This window comes from Talaromyces proteolyticus (assembly GCF_021365285.1).
Source record: "Talaromyces proteolyticus strain PMI_201 chromosome Unknown BGW36scaffold_2, whole genome shotgun sequence".
In the NCBI taxonomy this organism is placed as follows: Eukaryota; Fungi; Ascomycota; class Eurotiomycetes; order Eurotiales; family Trichocomaceae; genus Talaromyces; species Talaromyces proteolyticus.
Genome location: NW_025764278.1, coordinates 735420 through 751763, shown reverse-complemented (window position 1 = coordinate 751763; position 16344 = coordinate 735420). Strand labels below are relative to the sequence as shown.

The 16344-nt window shown below is 49.0% G+C and overlaps 8 protein-coding genes across 8 annotated transcripts; 2 read left to right on the top strand and 6 right to left on the bottom strand.

Annotated features, from left to right (window-relative positions):
• Window positions 1-404: 404 nt before the first annotated feature.
• Window positions 405-2335, bottom strand: BGW36DRAFT_369131 (uncharacterized protein). The gene is made up of 6 exons (XM_046215089.1): window positions 1822-2335; window positions 1631-1771; window positions 1253-1579; window positions 1135-1202; window positions 1004-1083; window positions 405-954 (listed from the first exon to the last, which is right to left on the bottom strand). The coding sequence occupies exons 1-6, from the start codon at window positions 1972-1974 to the stop codon at window positions 602-604; spliced, it is 1122 nt and encodes a 373-aa protein (XP_046076327.1). The 5' UTR covers window positions 1975-2335; the 3' UTR covers window positions 405-601.
• Window positions 2336-2973: 638 nt separating this feature from the next.
• BGW36DRAFT_354735 (cytochrome P450) lies at window positions 2974-4724 on the top strand (the record flags this gene model as incomplete). The annotated part of the gene is made up of 4 exons (XM_046213559.1): window positions 2974-3190; window positions 3273-3618; window positions 3654-3867; window positions 3924-4724. The coding sequence occupies 4 exons, from the start codon at window positions 2974-2976 to the stop codon at window positions 4722-4724; spliced, it is 1578 nt and encodes a 525-aa protein (XP_046076326.1).
• Window positions 4725-5452: 728 nt separating this feature from the next.
• BGW36DRAFT_422875 (RTA1 like protein-domain-containing protein) lies at window positions 5453-6815 on the top strand (the record flags this gene model as incomplete). Its single annotated transcript, XM_046219761.1, has 3 exons — window positions 5453-5671; window positions 5739-6263; window positions 6330-6815. The coding sequence occupies 3 exons, from the start codon at window positions 5453-5455 to the stop codon at window positions 6813-6815; spliced, it is 1230 nt and encodes a 409-aa protein (XP_046076325.1).
• A 497-nt stretch (window positions 6816-7312) lies between these two features.
• BGW36DRAFT_287703 (uncharacterized protein) lies at window positions 7313-9447 on the bottom strand (the record flags this gene model as incomplete). The annotated part of the gene is made up of 3 exons (XM_046210527.1): window positions 7313-8929; window positions 9217-9339; window positions 9427-9447. The coding sequence occupies 3 exons, from the start codon at window positions 9445-9447 to the stop codon at window positions 7313-7315; spliced, it is 1761 nt and encodes a 586-aa protein (XP_046076324.1).
• Window positions 9448-11035: 1588 nt separating this feature from the next.
• On the bottom strand, window positions 11036-11786 carry BGW36DRAFT_393688 (putative FAD dependent sulfhydryl oxidase Erv2; the record flags this gene model as incomplete). Its single annotated transcript, XM_046217832.1, has 3 exons — window positions 11036-11312; window positions 11365-11493; window positions 11563-11786. The coding sequence occupies 3 exons, from the start codon at window positions 11784-11786 to the stop codon at window positions 11036-11038; spliced, it is 630 nt and encodes a 209-aa protein (XP_046076323.1).
• Window positions 11787-12883: 1097 nt separating this feature from the next.
• On the bottom strand, window positions 12884-13288 carry BGW36DRAFT_354731 (uncharacterized protein; the record flags this gene model as incomplete). Its single annotated transcript, XM_046213558.1, has 1 exon — window positions 12884-13288. The coding sequence occupies one exon, from the start codon at window positions 13286-13288 to the stop codon at window positions 12884-12886; it is 405 nt and encodes a 134-aa protein (XP_046076322.1).
• A 242-nt stretch (window positions 13289-13530) lies between these two features.
• Window positions 13531-13844, bottom strand: BGW36DRAFT_369121 (uncharacterized protein). The gene has a single exon (XM_046215088.1). It carries the CDS (start codon window positions 13812-13814, stop codon window positions 13593-13595), a length of 222 nt encoding a protein of 73 aa, XP_046076321.1. The 5' UTR covers window positions 13815-13844; the 3' UTR covers window positions 13531-13592.
• Window positions 13845-14032: 188 nt separating this feature from the next.
• Window positions 14033-16292, bottom strand: BGW36DRAFT_334003 (putative MFS multidrug transporter). Its single transcript, XM_046212901.1, has 5 exons — window positions 15729-16292; window positions 15161-15673; window positions 14939-15095; window positions 14556-14888; window positions 14033-14490 (listed from the first exon to the last, which is right to left on the bottom strand). The coding sequence occupies exons 1-5, from the start codon at window positions 15983-15985 to the stop codon at window positions 14176-14178; spliced, it is 1575 nt and encodes a 524-aa protein (XP_046076320.1). The 5' UTR covers window positions 15986-16292; the 3' UTR covers window positions 14033-14175.
• Window positions 16293-16344: the final 52 nt, after the last annotated feature.

Genomic DNA, 16344 nt, shown 5'->3' with positions numbered 1-16344 from the left:
ACACCAGTTGGCCCTGTACCAATGGTACACCAGGGGCCAAAAGTATGATTTTTTATTACATTACGAAAGTTTGGTAGTGGTATTAGCGGCATGTGGTTAGCCACCCGCCGTTAAATTGTATTAGGCCTATGTATTCATAGGACCAACGCCAATACATGGGCTAATTTACACGAAATTATGGTCGAAATTCCACCCAGCCCTAATATCTAATATGGATTAACGTGCAATGGGATGGTGGAGGGAAGGTGGGGAAGGTGGCGGGGGACATTGGCCAGTAAATCTTAGGTCATCCGCTGCAATACACTTGTACCAGGCGCGCGTGTGGTTACGGACAAGACCATCAAATGGTGCTTAGGTGAGAAATTGAGTGCCAAGTGTTAGCTATTCATGTCCAAATAGCGAGATTTGTGTTCATCGCACCTCTCACCAGTGTCATCGAACTGGAGAGCTTCAGAGGCTTTATGTATGTGGGAATATATATACTATATTATTATATTACTATGTACAAGAAAGGTTAAATGTGTATATCTGTGGCACTCTTTTCAGCTCTCCAGAACCAACATTATAACCCTCGCGAACTGCTGCGCCTGGCAGACATAGTTCAACACTGTTCTATCTCCCTCTTCACTTTAATCCCAGACCCCGATGCGCCCCTCGTCTGCCAGTCGTCGGCCCCGACGATATACGTTTGTACCAATCCCTCATCGTGACTAGGAATATTCGAAGGGAGAGACGATGCCCTAACCGACTTGTCGAGGCTGTAGAGACGGCTGGTATGCTGCTCGGTGGCTGGAGATGATTGTAGGGACCGCAAGGCGAAGCCACTCTTGATTCCGCTGACGATGGATCCTGGGGACAGAGGGCCTAAAAGAGCGCGTAAAGTCGGTAGGCAGACCACGATCACACCGAGCCCACATTCGATCATGGACCAGAAGAGGAGGTAGGTTATGAGTGCTATAACATTTTAGTAAGGTTTAAAATATTTTGCGTGAAATTTTCGTACTCTCTCCGTCAGACTGCTCAAATGCATTCACAATATACTTGATGTAGATCGCCATTCGTGCAGCCGATGCTGCAATTGTACTTTTCACCCGTCAGCACGAATATCAAACTCCTGTAGAGAGAAGTTCTCACAGAAGACCGACAAAAAAGACAGCTGCGACGGCAAGCTTTCGTCGGATGTCCATGTACAGCCTCCATATCTGCATTCAAATCAGTCTATCTCGCAGAAAGCCAGACAGGCAATACTGACCTTGAAATGCGGTAGTGCCCAGATTATGACATCGATAATGAAATCAGAGATGGCATATCCCTCGAGGAGAGGCAGCTGAGCGCTGCATTTCTCCGCGACTACCGCGACAGGCGCCCATGCGTTCGTGGGATGAACTCCGCAAAGGAAGATCGCACCGATGCCGAATGCCAACATCCAGACAATAACCAAAACGATCAGGAATATGATGATGATATCCAAGGTCTTGTCTATTTGCATAGTGCAAAAGATTTTGCGGTAGAAGAAGAGGATACTGAGCTTCAGCAAGCCAAATGCGAAGACACCAATGAAGTCAAAGAAGTACTGGATCTGTATAAGATATTAGTATAATTCTCCAATGAGGGTTGGACAGTGAACTACTTGTTGAAGTCGAATCTGCTGGTAAGATATCGAGAATAGGTAGCCATCCGGACCAGGTACATTGGGCGGCGGAAGAAGATCTCCCAAGGAACGTGTCGCAGCACCCCAGATGAGAAGCCCCGCGAGAACAATTTCCAGGAACTGAAAAAGTCAGTTACGTCGACGCATGGAATTTCAGATTCGCTGCCCACCAGTGCTGGTACGGTTAACCAGTCGTCCACCCATGGTCGAATCTTCGCCTTCCCTCGCGTGTAGAAACGTAGAGATACTGCAATGATGCCGAGAACAGGAAATAAAATACTTATGACAATCACCGCGGCAGGTGTAGCGTATGTTCTCGACATGGCGATACCTTCAACAGAACAGCCTTGTGGCTAAGCATGTGTGAAGATTGATGACCGGGGGGGGAAGTGTTATCGTCCTAGGGTGTCATGTGCCTGTCGGGATCGTAAAACGCCATGGAATGTGAAATACGAGGTAACATGTCTTCAGCCCCTCAAGTCATCGACGTCAGTAGCATTGTCGAGAGAAGTCATCGGCTTGTGCGACACGACGCTATCGACCTCGGTCGCAAAAGCGATCGCCATCCAATGGGTAACCACACCGTAAGCGCAAAAAGAACGATTCGTTGTATCGTGGACACGAAGCAAGTCGGGAACTTTTTAGGCTATGCCAACCTAGTGTGCCACGCAGCGCTTTCAAAAGTTTCTTCAAAAGTTTCTTCAGAAGGTTTCTTCAAGAGGCACCCCATAATTAGGTACCGGCTGGGACATTCTTGTGGACGATTGGCCCGGAGGTGTATCACATTCCAAGCTAGCAACGTGTGGTGGTATGAAGTAGAGACATTGCATTGGCTGATTCGTTAGTTCCTGTTAGTTCTTATTGGAAAGAAGCGCTATAACGATCACCCCCGTCGACGAGGGGCCGTATTGGCATGTATTGGTCTGTCATGCACGAGTATCCGTATAATCGTATCAACAGTGACAGTACCGGGAGGTGGCTGGAAGATCTACGCCCCCGCTGCAGCAGGAAAGGACGGTAGCGCTCGAACAATTCATTGTGAAACATATATTTAGCTTGCTCCAGAGATGTTAATTTTGTTGCGGACCATTCAGCATTCACTTAATAATCAATTAATAGTTGGAGAATCCTTAATAGCCGTTCCGAGCCGGCCGGCACCGGATAAGCTCCTTCCTTTGGTGTAAGCATAGCTCTCCCGCTTGACCTTGAAAGCTTCGTCTAGCCAGAACATCCGAGAAGAGACCTTTAAAAGACACAGATGAGTCCTTCAAAAATTGAGTGAAATTCGGAAATTGTTCCGCAACTTTAGTTGTCGACTCACCATGGCCATCGCAACTGTCTTTCAAGCCATAGAGACAACGGTGATTTTGTCATTACTGTTGACGGTCGTTGGGGCTGTCCGGCGGCTCTACTTCCACCCGTTGGCGCATATTCCAGGGCCAAAGCTGGCAGCTCTGACCTGGTGGTACGAGTTTTATTTTGATGTTGTCCAGCCTGGGCAATATGTATTCCATATCCAGGAGCTGCACAAGCAATATGGTAGGTCGTGGATACAACCCGTGAGCAGCGGGATCACACGCAGGTAGAGTAGAATGTAGCTGAACAGGGAATATCTCCTCAGGTCCAATTATTCGCGTCACTCCAGACGAACTACACGTCAATGATATTGGCTTCCTCGACACGGTATATGCGCCGTCAATGAACCGCAGAGACAAGTACGAGTACCAATTAAGAAGCTTGCGAGTTCCCGGCGGCGTAGGCACGACAGCCAGTTATGATGTCCATAAAAAACGTCGTGAAGCTCTTAGTCCTTTCTTCAGCAAACGGAATGTGTTATATTTGGAGTCGTTGGTCACCAAAAAGGTAGAACAACTGTGTCAATTGATCGCGAAACATGCCGGTGAAGGGACACCCGTAAATCTATCAGATGTCCTTTTCGCCTTTTCAAATGAGTATAATTTCGACATGTCCATAAAGCCAAGATGGTACTAATATCATATAGTGTTACCACAAATTTTCTTTTCGCCCAACAGAGCGACAATCTTGCAGATGAGGCAAAGGCCGCTACACTCCGCCACAATAGCAATGAGCTTCTACTAGGAGTACACCTCAATAAGCATTTCCCATGGATTCCAGATTTCCTGGAGTCTCTTCCACTATCTATAAGCAAGCCAATGATGCCTCCTGGGCTGGTCGACTTGCTGGACCTATTCGAGGTGAGCCCCGACTTGATTACCGAGCGATGAACATCATTCCTGACACAGCGATACAGAGAGTTCGTACCGAACTGCTCGCTATCATGAAGGCCAAATCGTCGGGAAAAGTTGGCGAAAAGCCCGTGGGTCCAACGGGGAAGGAGTCAGTCTACGACTCTGTTCTTGACAGTTCCGTCCTCCCGCCACTAGAAAAGTCATTACTTCGTCTTGAGCAGGAGGGTGCACTCCTTGTCCTCGCTGGAACCGAATCGCCTGCCAAATCCCTTCTGATCCTCTTTTACCACATTCTAGCCAATCCCTCAATCCTCAGCAGGCTTCGCAACGAACTCAACACGGTCCCGGCATCTGCCTCCTGGACCCAGCTCGAGCAACTCCCATATCTCTCAGCTGTCATCGAGGAAGCCAACCGCCTTTCGTTCGGTGTCACGGCACGATTAGCCCGCATCGCATATGAACCCATCACCTACACTCCATCCTCTTATGTCACCACCCCATCTAGCACCCCTAAATCCTACACGCTACCTCCCGGCACACCCGTCAGTATCACAACCCTCAGCGCACACACCAACGAAACGGTCTTCCCAGATCCTTTCGCTTTTGATCCGGAGCGATGGCTTGGCGAGAAGGGCCGCGAGCGCCGTAAATTCCAGTTCGCCTTCAGCAAAGGAGGCCGCAAATGTTTGGGTATCGAGCTGGCAGGAGCAGAGCTATATCTCACGACAGCGGCGCTGGTTAGGCAGTTTGACATGACTTTGTGGCAAACTGATGAAACTGACGTGGGGTTTTACCATGATTATCAGGTTGCAACACCGAAACTGGGTTCGAAGGGAGTGAGGGTTATGGCAACTGCGCTTTAAAGAATAAGCATTTCAGCTTGTTACTGAAGTGGAAGTGGAAGTGGAAGTGTATTAATTCAATGCTTTTCTTGGTCTATCTGTGTATTGGAAAAACCTCCTTCGAAATTGCCATTGATTGATACCCTAGACAATTAGAGCCTAGGAGCCTAATGTACCATTCCAATAATAAACTTCTGCATTTTGCACTGTTTTCAAGCTGCGCCTGGATATACAGCCTAAGGAAGACTGGAGTGTAGAAAAGAAAGTGGAACGCTCGAAGATACGAACGGGGCTTGCAATTAAGCTCTAACTCCCGTTACTTAATTTAGGTCCCATAACGTCGCTGCCTATGGAGGTGTGTCACGAAAGTAGTCGGACCCACCAATCAGCTCCCAGGCTGCCGGCAGTGGATCACCCCTGATTGATCACTCGATGTCGATTTGCCAATTCCGGCATGCTGTTCGTGAGGCTTTGGTTGGCTGGAATGGTGCTGCCTTTGCTAGTGCCATCTTGGTCGCGGACATACTGCCAAGTAGTATATACCAATCAACTACTCAGTAGTCATAGCTATTGTTAGAATGAGCTCTCTCCATGCGGCGTCAGGTCGAGTATATGAAGACGCAGACTTCCTGCTCTTCGGTCCAGATACAACAATTCAATAAGCACAGCGGCTTGAAATTGAGCATATTTCATTGCTTTTGATACCTTGAAAACTCCAATTGCCCTTGATATCTCGTAATTCATTCACAATGTCGGCGACAACAGCCACAACAACAACCACATCGTCGACAACGACAGCCTCGGCGACTTGTGTGAGCATGGCGCCGGGCAAAGACGGCTATCTGCCGCCTGAAGCCTGCGACAGTCTGCTATTATACGTGCCATCATTCGCAGCTGCTGTTCTGTTCGTCGTTCTCTTCGGCTTGACCACAATCGCACACATCGCGCAAGGCGTCGCGTATAAAAAGGTAACCACCACATCCAACGACCCACAAACCCCCTACAACCAAAACACCATTTTCTAACTCCATACAGCCATTCACCTGGGTTATCACTATGGGCGCCATATGGGAAATCGGAGCCATGGTCATGGCGGCCTTGCTCGCCAAGCACCAGAACTCGGATACATACGACACCGTCCACCAGGTCCTCTTCCTTCTCGCGCCTCTCTGGATCAATGCCTTCCTCTACATGACCCTGGGCCGCATGGTATGGTTCTTCGACGAGACAAAGCGCCTGGGCGGGCTATCCGCGCAACGATTCGGCTCGCTGTTCGTCTGGCTCGATGTCATTTCGTTCCTCGTTCAGGCCGCCGGTGCACTGCTCTCGTCATCAAAGGATGCTTCGGATTCGACCGTCCAGTTGGGTCTGCATCTCTACATGGCCGGTATTGGCATTCAGGAGTTCTTCATCGTCTGCTTCACGGGCCTTTTGGTCATACTCCACCGCCGACTGATTCGCCAGGAGCAGCGAGGAGTCATGCTTGAGAGGCTGAACAATGGCACTCTGCGCTGGCGATGGCTGTTTTACGGAATGTATTTCGCGCTGGCCATGATCACTGTAAGTTTTCTTTCCCCCACCTTTTTCTTTGTATATGGATGGGGGCCTAAACTGATGAATGATAAGATCCGTATCATCTTCCGTCTGGCTGAATACGCCAGGGGCACCGACGTCAACAACCCCGTCCTTACTCACGAGGCTTACGTGTACGTCTTCGACGCAACACCCATGTTTCTCGCCCTTGTCGCGCTCAATATCTTGCATCCCGGCCGAATTCTCAGCGGGCCCGACGCAAGCTGGCCGCGACTCAGCCGCAAAGAAAAGAAAGAACTCAAACGCCAACGCAAGGCCGAGAAGAAGGCGCGCAAGGACGGGCTACTGTATACCAAAACTACAGATAATGATAGCAACCACAGCGCCGAGGAGCTTACTGCCCCCGCGGCTGTCGAACAGCATCCGTTCAACGATCTGCGATCCCAGGAAGAGGGCGGTTTTCAGCATCATGCTAGTCGATATGATGCGGAGACGGCATTTTATCCGTTGAATGATAACGAGCACTACTCGTCTGCGCGATGGAACAGTTATGCTTCGTATAATAATACTAGGGCTTGATATTTATTCGCTCTGGTTGATTGATTGCATGTCCGTTCAGCGTTATGATAGGGTGGGCATTTATGGAATTTTTCTTTTATTTGAGTGATTTAGCTAGCTATACGCTAGATGGCGTTGAGGGTTGTTATGTTTGCATTTTCATTGCATAAAAGCGAGGGGTGATACCAATAAATCAATGACTGAGTCCACAAAATGTACAAATTATTTTATATCTACAGTCATTAAGCTACATGAAACAATTAATCGGTATGAATAAGTATTAATATTGACCAAAACTTCAGTACACGAATGCAAACCACCCCATCACATCAATGTCCAATGCAAACAAGCACCATCCATGCATTCAAAATAACAACAGAATGACGAGCGTAACCTTGTGCTAAATACCTACTGCCGCCTTTTCTTCCCCCTTAAGTAATAGAACCCGAAATAAAAATATTCGCCGTTACACATCAAGTCATAAAATGCACGTGCATAAATATCAGAGAGCACAATTATTAGAAGAAAACTACCACTTCACCACGATCATTCCGTTTCAGACGCAGAGTCCGCCATAGATCCTTCTCCTCGTCAAGTTTGCTATTCCGGTCAGCCCGGCTGCTGCGTCCACGGCCGCGACGGTCGCGTTCGGGATCGTCATCGTGGTCCTGAGATGATCCTGCGAGAGATGGGCAGTCGCGATGGAAGCGTTTGAGGGCTTTGTTGATCGAGCATCCGCGTTCACTCTCGGGTCCCTTGGTGACCAGGGACAAGAAATAACTAGCTTTTTCTCTCTCGATTTCCTCTTCAGTCAATCTCTCGTGGCGGTATACGACCATTTTGCGGTTGTCGTCTCCGCCACTGTCGGACCCGTGCGGGTGGTATTCGATAGCTTTGAGACGGCGAGAGGGCCGGGTGGAGTCGTAATGGTCATTACCGTAGCTTTGCGAGCTGATTTTGCGTTTTGTCTTACGCGATTCGCCAGATGCATGAACGTGACGCACATTGGGGGTCTTTTTTGAACGACGAACTTGGATCAGCGCACCGGCATGTTCGCCATCAGATGGACGCGTGCGAACGAGTGCTTTCGATGGCGGTTCAGCGCTTCCATGGCTGCTCCCAGACACGTTGGAGCCGCTGAACATAGACATTATACGGCCTGCGCGGCCCTTGAGGGATATGCCTAACCCATTGTCCGCATTTCCGGCCGATTTCTCGCTTCGACGTGTTCGCTTGAGTGGTGACTGTGGATCCTGGTACCGTCGCGAATCCCCCTCCTCGTCGGTGTAATCTTCGTAATCTGGAGAAGGTGATCGCTCATCTCGGAGCATGCGATCCAGGCCACCAGTCAAACCAGAATGCTGGAGGTAAGGTGTGCCTGCATTGTTGATCACGCTCGACGGAGCATCAGTCATGGGCGTATCCTCCTCATGTCGCGCATTAGCAGCGTCTACATCGAGCTCATCCACATGTCCACGCTTTCGCTTCTTCTCGCTAGTCGTTTTTGGCTCTGGAACCGGCGAGCTGCGTTCGACGTCCCTCTTTCGGTTCTTCTTTTCCTTCTTCTTCGGTGCGGGTGTCATGAAGTCCATCGAAATGTTGGAGACTTGATTGCCGTATAACGAAGGCTTAATCGGGTCGGCGCCGTATGAGAACCCATTTTCCTCATAGGCAATATCATATGCCCTGTCTTCCTCCTCGACGTCCGTGTTGTACTGGGCCAAAGCCTGGCTGGGCTCAAAGACTGACCGTGCGTTCGAGATCATCGCCATCTGTTCCTTGGATCCTGCCAGCGAAATTTTGGAGGCGGTGGGAGTTTGGTCAGTGACGAGGAAGTCAAAGACATCGACGTCTTTATCGGGTGGAGCCAGTTCTGCGGATGCCGGAGTGGCTTTCTTCGAGTCGCGTGGAGGACTAGGAGCTGGGGGAGGAGGTTGCTTGTAATCAGGATCGTCTGCATCTGGAGCGTCTTCGACGTACGACTGGCGAAATTTCTTAGTATTGGCGGAGTTTCCGTTGGTGGTGGTGAGCGTTTTCGAGTTGTTATCGGCTTGCTTCTTGTTTTGCTTGTTGCCCTTCTGCGGCTTCTCTTTATATAAGGCGCCCTGGTATTTTTGATCCTCGGTCATGCAGGACTGTGCGAGGCAAGGAAAAGTTCGTTAGTCTTGTCCAATGGAAGGCATGGTTTCTTCAGCGACGCATCATGTTAGGCACAGCGCGCAGCACACCAATCGGGCAACAACGGATGATGGGCATAAAGCCCAATCGACCGCAGCATGGTCAAGTGCATGTGCCCTACGCAGACAGTCCATGCTAATTAAAGAAAAATCTTCCACACCAACCCATGCACGCTCGTGAGAGGCTGCGGCGTCGCTGAAGACCAATGCTAAGGGGATAAAACGATAGAAGACAGTTGCCGTACCGTATGCGATCGATAATCAGTGCCCTGAAAGTGGACCATGCAATCAATACAACTAAACGTGGCGCCGCGACAACGGCCACGATGGGGATCGAGCTTCTTTTTAGTGAGGACATCTCCACAGCCCTACGCATGCGATGAGCATTAGCAACCAACCCAATCTATAATGGGCGCAGATCGCATCGACGAGGGAACGCAAGGGTATAGCCTTACCTCACACTGGAAAGACACCATGATGATTCAGCCCTATAACGGGGTTCCTCCCCACAGCAGTTCGAAGACGAATTCTAACTTCTCCCAATCTGCGACGTGTCAGACTGTCAACGCAAAGTTGTGACGGCCCACTGATAATTGACCGCTCACTGCTCGGCGTCTCGACCTAGTGTCAAATCAAATCTCTCGACCAGACAGATTGAGGCCTGACGATAGCAGTAGTCGCACAGCTGTCTGAAGGGGATTTGTCGAGAGCGATTAGTGCCCGATCTAAGTGGGAGAGTCGCTAGCGACTGGGGGAAACAACGAGGCGGTCAGGAACCCAAGAAACAGCCTGAAAGTGGTGATTGCAACAATGGCACAGGCAGAGTGCGGAGAGTTTGCTTAAAACCAGACAGAAACTTAACGGGAGGAACAGCCCCGATCTTTCGAGGGGTATTGTAGGAAGTCGTGTTATGATCACAGACAGGGTCGTCGCAGATCAACAAGGGCGGCGCGTTTACGATTAATCTTTTTTTCCCCCTTCTGCTTTGTGTTGAGCGCGTGGGAGCCCGCTAGTCCTGTTTCAGATTATTTGTGGGCGCAGTGCAAACTGGTCAAACGCGCGGGGAGAAGCAACAACAGCCAACGTCGGCCGGCGAATAAATGATACACACCGTATATATATATATATATCTATCTATATACTTTATATCTACGGACAGATAAATATAATCCTGAATAAGGAGAGCAACTCCGTGACTTGACCTGATCATGTTTGGCCGACGCGACGCTGAGACAGCCAGGGGCTTCCCTGGCCAATCGGCACCTCAGGCATCCCCTATACTTCACCGCGCCAGCCAATCCTGAGGCCGCAACGAGTCAGGGCTGTCAGCAGACCAACCATGGTGACGATCCTGATTCTCTGCTATTTACTCCTCTCGCTGTTACAGGCTTACTGCACTGAAGCCACGCATGTACTGATACTGCCTCACCCCTGAAACAAGCGCTGCGATCCGTGGTAATTAAAAGCATGCAAAGACCCAAGACAAGTATTAGAGGATTTATCCGACCAGCAGCAAACAGTACATGTATTATTAGCATATGACAGAAGAAGCTACCCAAAGCGAGGAATGATAACCTGCCAGAGGAATACAGGAATACATGATAAGCTATTTAAAGCATGTGGACAGTGTAGGCGGTGTGCATGCATGCATGTATTGTCGGCTTCCCGCCCCGGAAAACAAGCCGCTTCGCTCGCCAACCGCCTAGATCCGCACAATCCAGGGTCATGCGCCTCCTTACTCGACATCTGGTCATCGCACATGGTGTGCCATCCAATATCGCGCTCTGCCTATTCTGCGTGCCATGAGCAGCCTCTCGACCGCCCGGTGGCGAAGAGGGTGTGGTATCGGCGGGTTACCTCCGATCATCAAATGATTTTATGTCGGAGACCAATAGCAACTTATTCTGATTCCATATATATGTCGGTGGGTGGATGCGGCATCACGAGGTAGATGCTAGATGCTTTGCAGCTCCGTGCCGTTCCATGCATCTAACCCCCTCGGGTGAGTCTAGAACAACCAAAGTTAGGAATTATCATCCACGATCGCTAGATAAAAAGTTTCACTCACGGTTCCTTGGTAATTTCAACCTCAGGGTTGGAATCAACGTCTGTCTGCTCCTTTTTGGCGACCTTGGGCGATGCTTGTACTTCCTCTTCCTCTTCCTCATCCCCACAGCCGCAATCGTAGTCGTCGAGGTTGTTGCAATCATATTCCGGCTTATCCAACATATGATTAACCTCGTTGTGAATGAAACAACCCCAGCCGGCGGCAGCGTCGCGAGAGGAGACCTGTGGTGGGTACTTTTTGAGATGTTTCTGAAAATGAGCAGCACATTCGCCGCTAGAATATAGTCAGAATAAAGCTTTCTCTGAGCTGTCATATGATGCCATACCATGGATATAACCGCGCGAAAAGGTATACAAAAGACCGTAATGCTTCCTGCTCATCTTCGGTCGGTTTCTTAGGGTATCGTGCCATTACCGTGTGGAAGTACTTCCAGGTAGCCCGGCCGAGTTCCGCTCTGGTAACAGTCATGCATTTATTAGCTTGATAAGTCCGCGTGATCAATTCGCGGTTGAAGAGCACTCACTTGGCCGTTTCATTCGCTAGTTTCGGCATGACCACCTCACCCTTCAACACATCCTGACTGATAGCGAGATTCGACGAGATCGTGCTCTTGGTATCGACCAAATGGCCTGGCGCTCGGGTCGCCGGGCTCTCAGGACCCTTGGGCTGGATGAAAAGGAAATAGAAAATGAACAAAAGAGCAAATGTGCTGAGGAAAACCAGTCGGGTGGTCGGACGAGCTGCCATTGCTGCGCCGAGTATCTTTTATAGAGTAAAATGAAACGAATGAAGCGAAGTTGATGGTCAATAGCCGTGGATCAAGTCCTTCAAGGGGCCATTATGGTCATATACAGAAGGTGGAAGTGTGGACAAGCGGTGCATGTCCGATGTCACCACGCTGGCATCTCGCCCCTAACTCCTGTTGTTCAATCTCCGCCGCCGAACACAAAGAACGGCCGTCCACCACGTGAGGTGTCACGTGATCAGTTGTTTGGGCTGCCATGTATCAGAAGCTTGATTCACCAGATATTACTATTAAGGTGCCATCCCCCGACATGGTTCAACGTGTTGCGTAGAAATTTTGGGGTTAAACCGATGGAAGCTATATACCAGTACGCAGGTCCAGTCGGAGGAAGGTGTATTGTGACCATCTCAATCCCAACGGGTGATGGTTTCGACTGCGTCAAACTTTCCCTCTCTTCTATGGCTCCTTTCAATAATATGCAACCAGCCGTTGCAGGAGGGACCAAATGCCAAGCATTCCACGTATATTTCAAACTCTCCTCCGTCTCGGGCCCAGTTCGTGCAAACTGGACAACGAAAACGATAGTCTAGGTCTTGAATTAAAGTCTCACACAAATCATAGACATACTTGGACCATATCTCGCTTGCTTCTGACGACTGGCTGCAATTACCTTGTACTTGCTCGTTAGTTTCATGGCTTCTGTGATTGAGAAGTTGTACGATGATCCCCTTCCCCGAATCGCCTGCTACAGAGTCTGCTGTTCTGCCGGCACAAGTCAGTGTATCAGTGGCCGCACTGCCATTTTCTAGTAGAATTTTGACCACCGTATAATGCCCATTCATAGCGGCGTAAACAGCAGTGTGCGATTGCATTGATCGGCCAAGTCCACCTGAGCGCCATGTTGAAGTAAAAGACGACCTATCTTTTGATATCCTTTCTCTGCAGCTAGAAATAGAGGGGTCTGGCCGCGGTCGATTGAGATATTCGGATTCGCGACGTATTGCAATAAAGCCTTAACTGCTGTCGTTTTATTTCTTCTTATGGCATGCATCAAAGTCGTGTAGGGATCTTGGAGAGGCTTATGATTCGGATCCGCGTGCTAGTCCAGCAAGCTATCGATCACGGCCTGATAGTTAGAATGTAGCATCTTACGATATGAATAATGTGTTTCTCGGATCGATTCTATAAGCAGAGATTGCCACTCGTTCTTTTTCAAGTTCACGTCTACTCCTTTTCCCAGCAGTCTCTTGGCCAGTCGAGGAGCGCCGACGCCTGTAGCTTCCAGCAGGAAGGATTCTAGTTCAGTCCTGCAGGTGAGTATTACACCATATTCGAGAGCGGCACAATCCGCATTATCCTGCCCATCTATGATACTCTCGATCAATTGGGTTACATTGTCAGCCAACGTCAACTCGGGATCAGCCTCATGCTCTAACAGCACATTGACTACCGCTTCACGACCTTCGACGACCGCTATTAATAATAAAGTCTGGTTCGATGCCATCAACGTAGTAGGGAAACCCCCATGGCCATTTTATCCTTGGATCCTCAAATCGAATGTCATGCGCAAGTTGCTATCAATCCCGTGATCTAGCATGAACTTCACCACATCGTCGAATCCACTGTAGGTCGCAAAGAATGTTAGTGGCAAAGATTTTTCATTAAGTTGATACCTCGGACCAAGTCCGTGGTCGAGTAAGAGGGTACCCATTTGCCGGTCGCCCTGAACCATAACCTCTCGCAAAGGGTGCTCGGCATCTTCTACACCCTGGAGCGTATCCATGTTAGTGGTCGTTTGTGTGAGAGTCTCAATAGTCCGAGATTCCTCGAATGATCAGACAAGGAAAGCCTGTGACCGCTCCCGCAACCCCCATTTCAAAAGATAAGATCCCGTACTCCTTCGCTAGGCAATCACGGAGAGACCCATCCTTGAGAATGATCTCCCAAGACGCAATTGTGCCCTGATGAACCACAATGCGGGACGGCATCTCCTCGTTATCTTCATTGATTAACTCACTAAAATCATCCATGAACCGCTGCTTGGGTTCACACCCAGCATCTTGACAACACAAACCGGGCTTCAGGTGCAAATATTCGGGAGGAAAAGAGAAACTCTTCTTTCAGCCCGGGAAATCGAAAACGGGACAATCCCAGGATTTCAAGTCTATACGTTGTACATTTGTCATTATTGGATCCCATATTGATCGAGATCGATGTGCCGCGAGCGCTTGTGCAGCTTAGAGAAGGAGACCTGTTATAATATGTCTATTATGCCTATATACCTTTTGCCTCTAAAATGTTAACCTATGTCCAGATGATTTCCACATCCCATCATGAATGTATGAAAGAAGATAACAGTTGAAAATATGTAGTTGTTGTCAAATGGCCAAACTATCCCTTCGTCTCCACCTCAGCATGACCGTCGTTAAGTGTCTCTCCATCAGATGACGCGGTTTTTTCACCACCACCTTGGGTTCCCAGCTTTAGGAAGGGTACTAATAAGACGCCCAGACCGGCTGAGGCAGCAGCAAACCAATACGTTGCTAGATACGGCTTGATCGGGGTTAATGATCCCTCATTGCGAACAGAATTATAAACGGCAGTAGTGATACCAAGACTGATATTACCACATATCTTGGATACGGTGTTGAAGATGCCTCCTGCTAGTGACTGATCGGAAGGTGGAAGACTTGACATGACATACATCTATAATCGAGTTACGAATTAGTGACCAGCAAAAGGACTCGATTGTAAGACGAGGGTGGGCCTACGTTTACCACATTAAATTCAATGTCGGCACCGACGACCATCAAGAGCAGCGGGACAAAGTAGAATCCCCAGTAGATGCTATCGTCTTTCATAAAACTCATAGTGAGGAAAGCCACAAAGTATGCTGTTGCCCCGATCAACATCAGAAGCTTGTTGCTAACCTTGTGTAAAATAAGACCGCAGATGATGTTAACAAGGATCCCATTGACAACCATGGGCATCAGGTGAGCGGTGATTAATAACGGTTTTAATTTCTGAACCTGCTGCATGTATAAGGCAAGCCAGAATTGGCCGCCAACAAAAGCCATGAAGCCAAGGGACAGACACCCAATCAACTAGTTGAGTTAGAAATGTTATGTATATGACGACCTCAAGTTCTACTCACTAGAGAAAAGTTGCGATCCTTCCACACATGCAGCGGCATTAAAGGAGTCGAGTAGATGGACTGCCAGAAGAGAAACGCCCCGATTATTACTACTCCCAAAACTAGCAGGACGATGACATATGGCGTTTGCCAACCACGAGGTGCATCTCCAGCGATCCTGTGTCGGTCAGGACGTGTCGCAGGATAAACCAGGAAACAAGGGAATGCGAGAGGAAGACTCACGATAGGGAAGTGGAAAAAAGGGCAATTCCAGAAACAGCAAGCAACATGCCAATGGGGTCTAGTTTTTTCATGGACAGCCAATTCAAAGGGACCTTCCTTCCAGGAGGATCGGGGGGTACCGTCCAGATGGTGAGGATAGTGAAGATGGCATATATGACAGCTAGAGCCCAAAAGGCTACTCTCCAATTCGCGACCTGGGAGGCAATGCCAGAGACAACCATGCCCCCGACAAAACCTAGAGGGTTGCCGGCACTGAAGCATGCAAAGGCCCGATTTTTGCGCTTGGATGGCTTTTCATAAACGACCCCTAGCGAACCTACAGCAGGAGGTACCACAGAAGCACAAAATATTCCCATAATTCCTGAAAAGACATCCATATAGATAGCGGAGTTGGCGAATCCTGCAATCACGAGAGAAATAGTGAACCCGGCCATACTGGTGATGAACATTATCCGACGACCGAACATGTCAGCGACCTTGCCAAAGGCTAGCAGAAATGCACCGCTACTGAGTCTGTATCATGCATTAGAATTCGTTTCCATTGATAGCCTGATTGGTTAGAACATACGAAATGCCAGCAGTGATCCAGGTAATTTCAGCTGAGTTCATGTTGAGGTCATTTCCTATGGATGCCGTGACCACAATGACTAGACCCTGAAAAAACGAGCTCTGCCCTATGGCCATTGTCGCACTTAACACAAACAAGCATTCTTGGAAAGTACTTGAAAAGCACTCGGGGCGCTCATTGGCATCGCGCAAGCGCTCATTTTGCTGCTCCCCGGATTCTTCCTGCGCGGGAGTCGTGTTTGATTCCTGATATCCCATTTTTGCAGGGTGGAAGTGAGACCTGCGCAACTAAAAACAAGTTGATCGAAAAATCGGGCTAGTTTCCGCTCTGCAGATACCTGGTTTATATATCCCTGATCCAGCCGGTGTTGAAACCGTAGTGGCAACCACTCCTGAGCGTAACAAGTCCCTTATCTCGCTCCTCCAGGAACACAAGAGGAGGATTCTGTTTCCATTATCGGGATGAATAATAACTACAACACCAACAATGACCAATGGTCGAAGGAAAGAAAATCCTACCACATTAGTCACGCCATTTCGGGATATTTCCGCACTGGGCCCCCACCGTTGTTGGGCATCTCTGCGATTGCTAAGCAGGTGTATCTAATACTATCAAT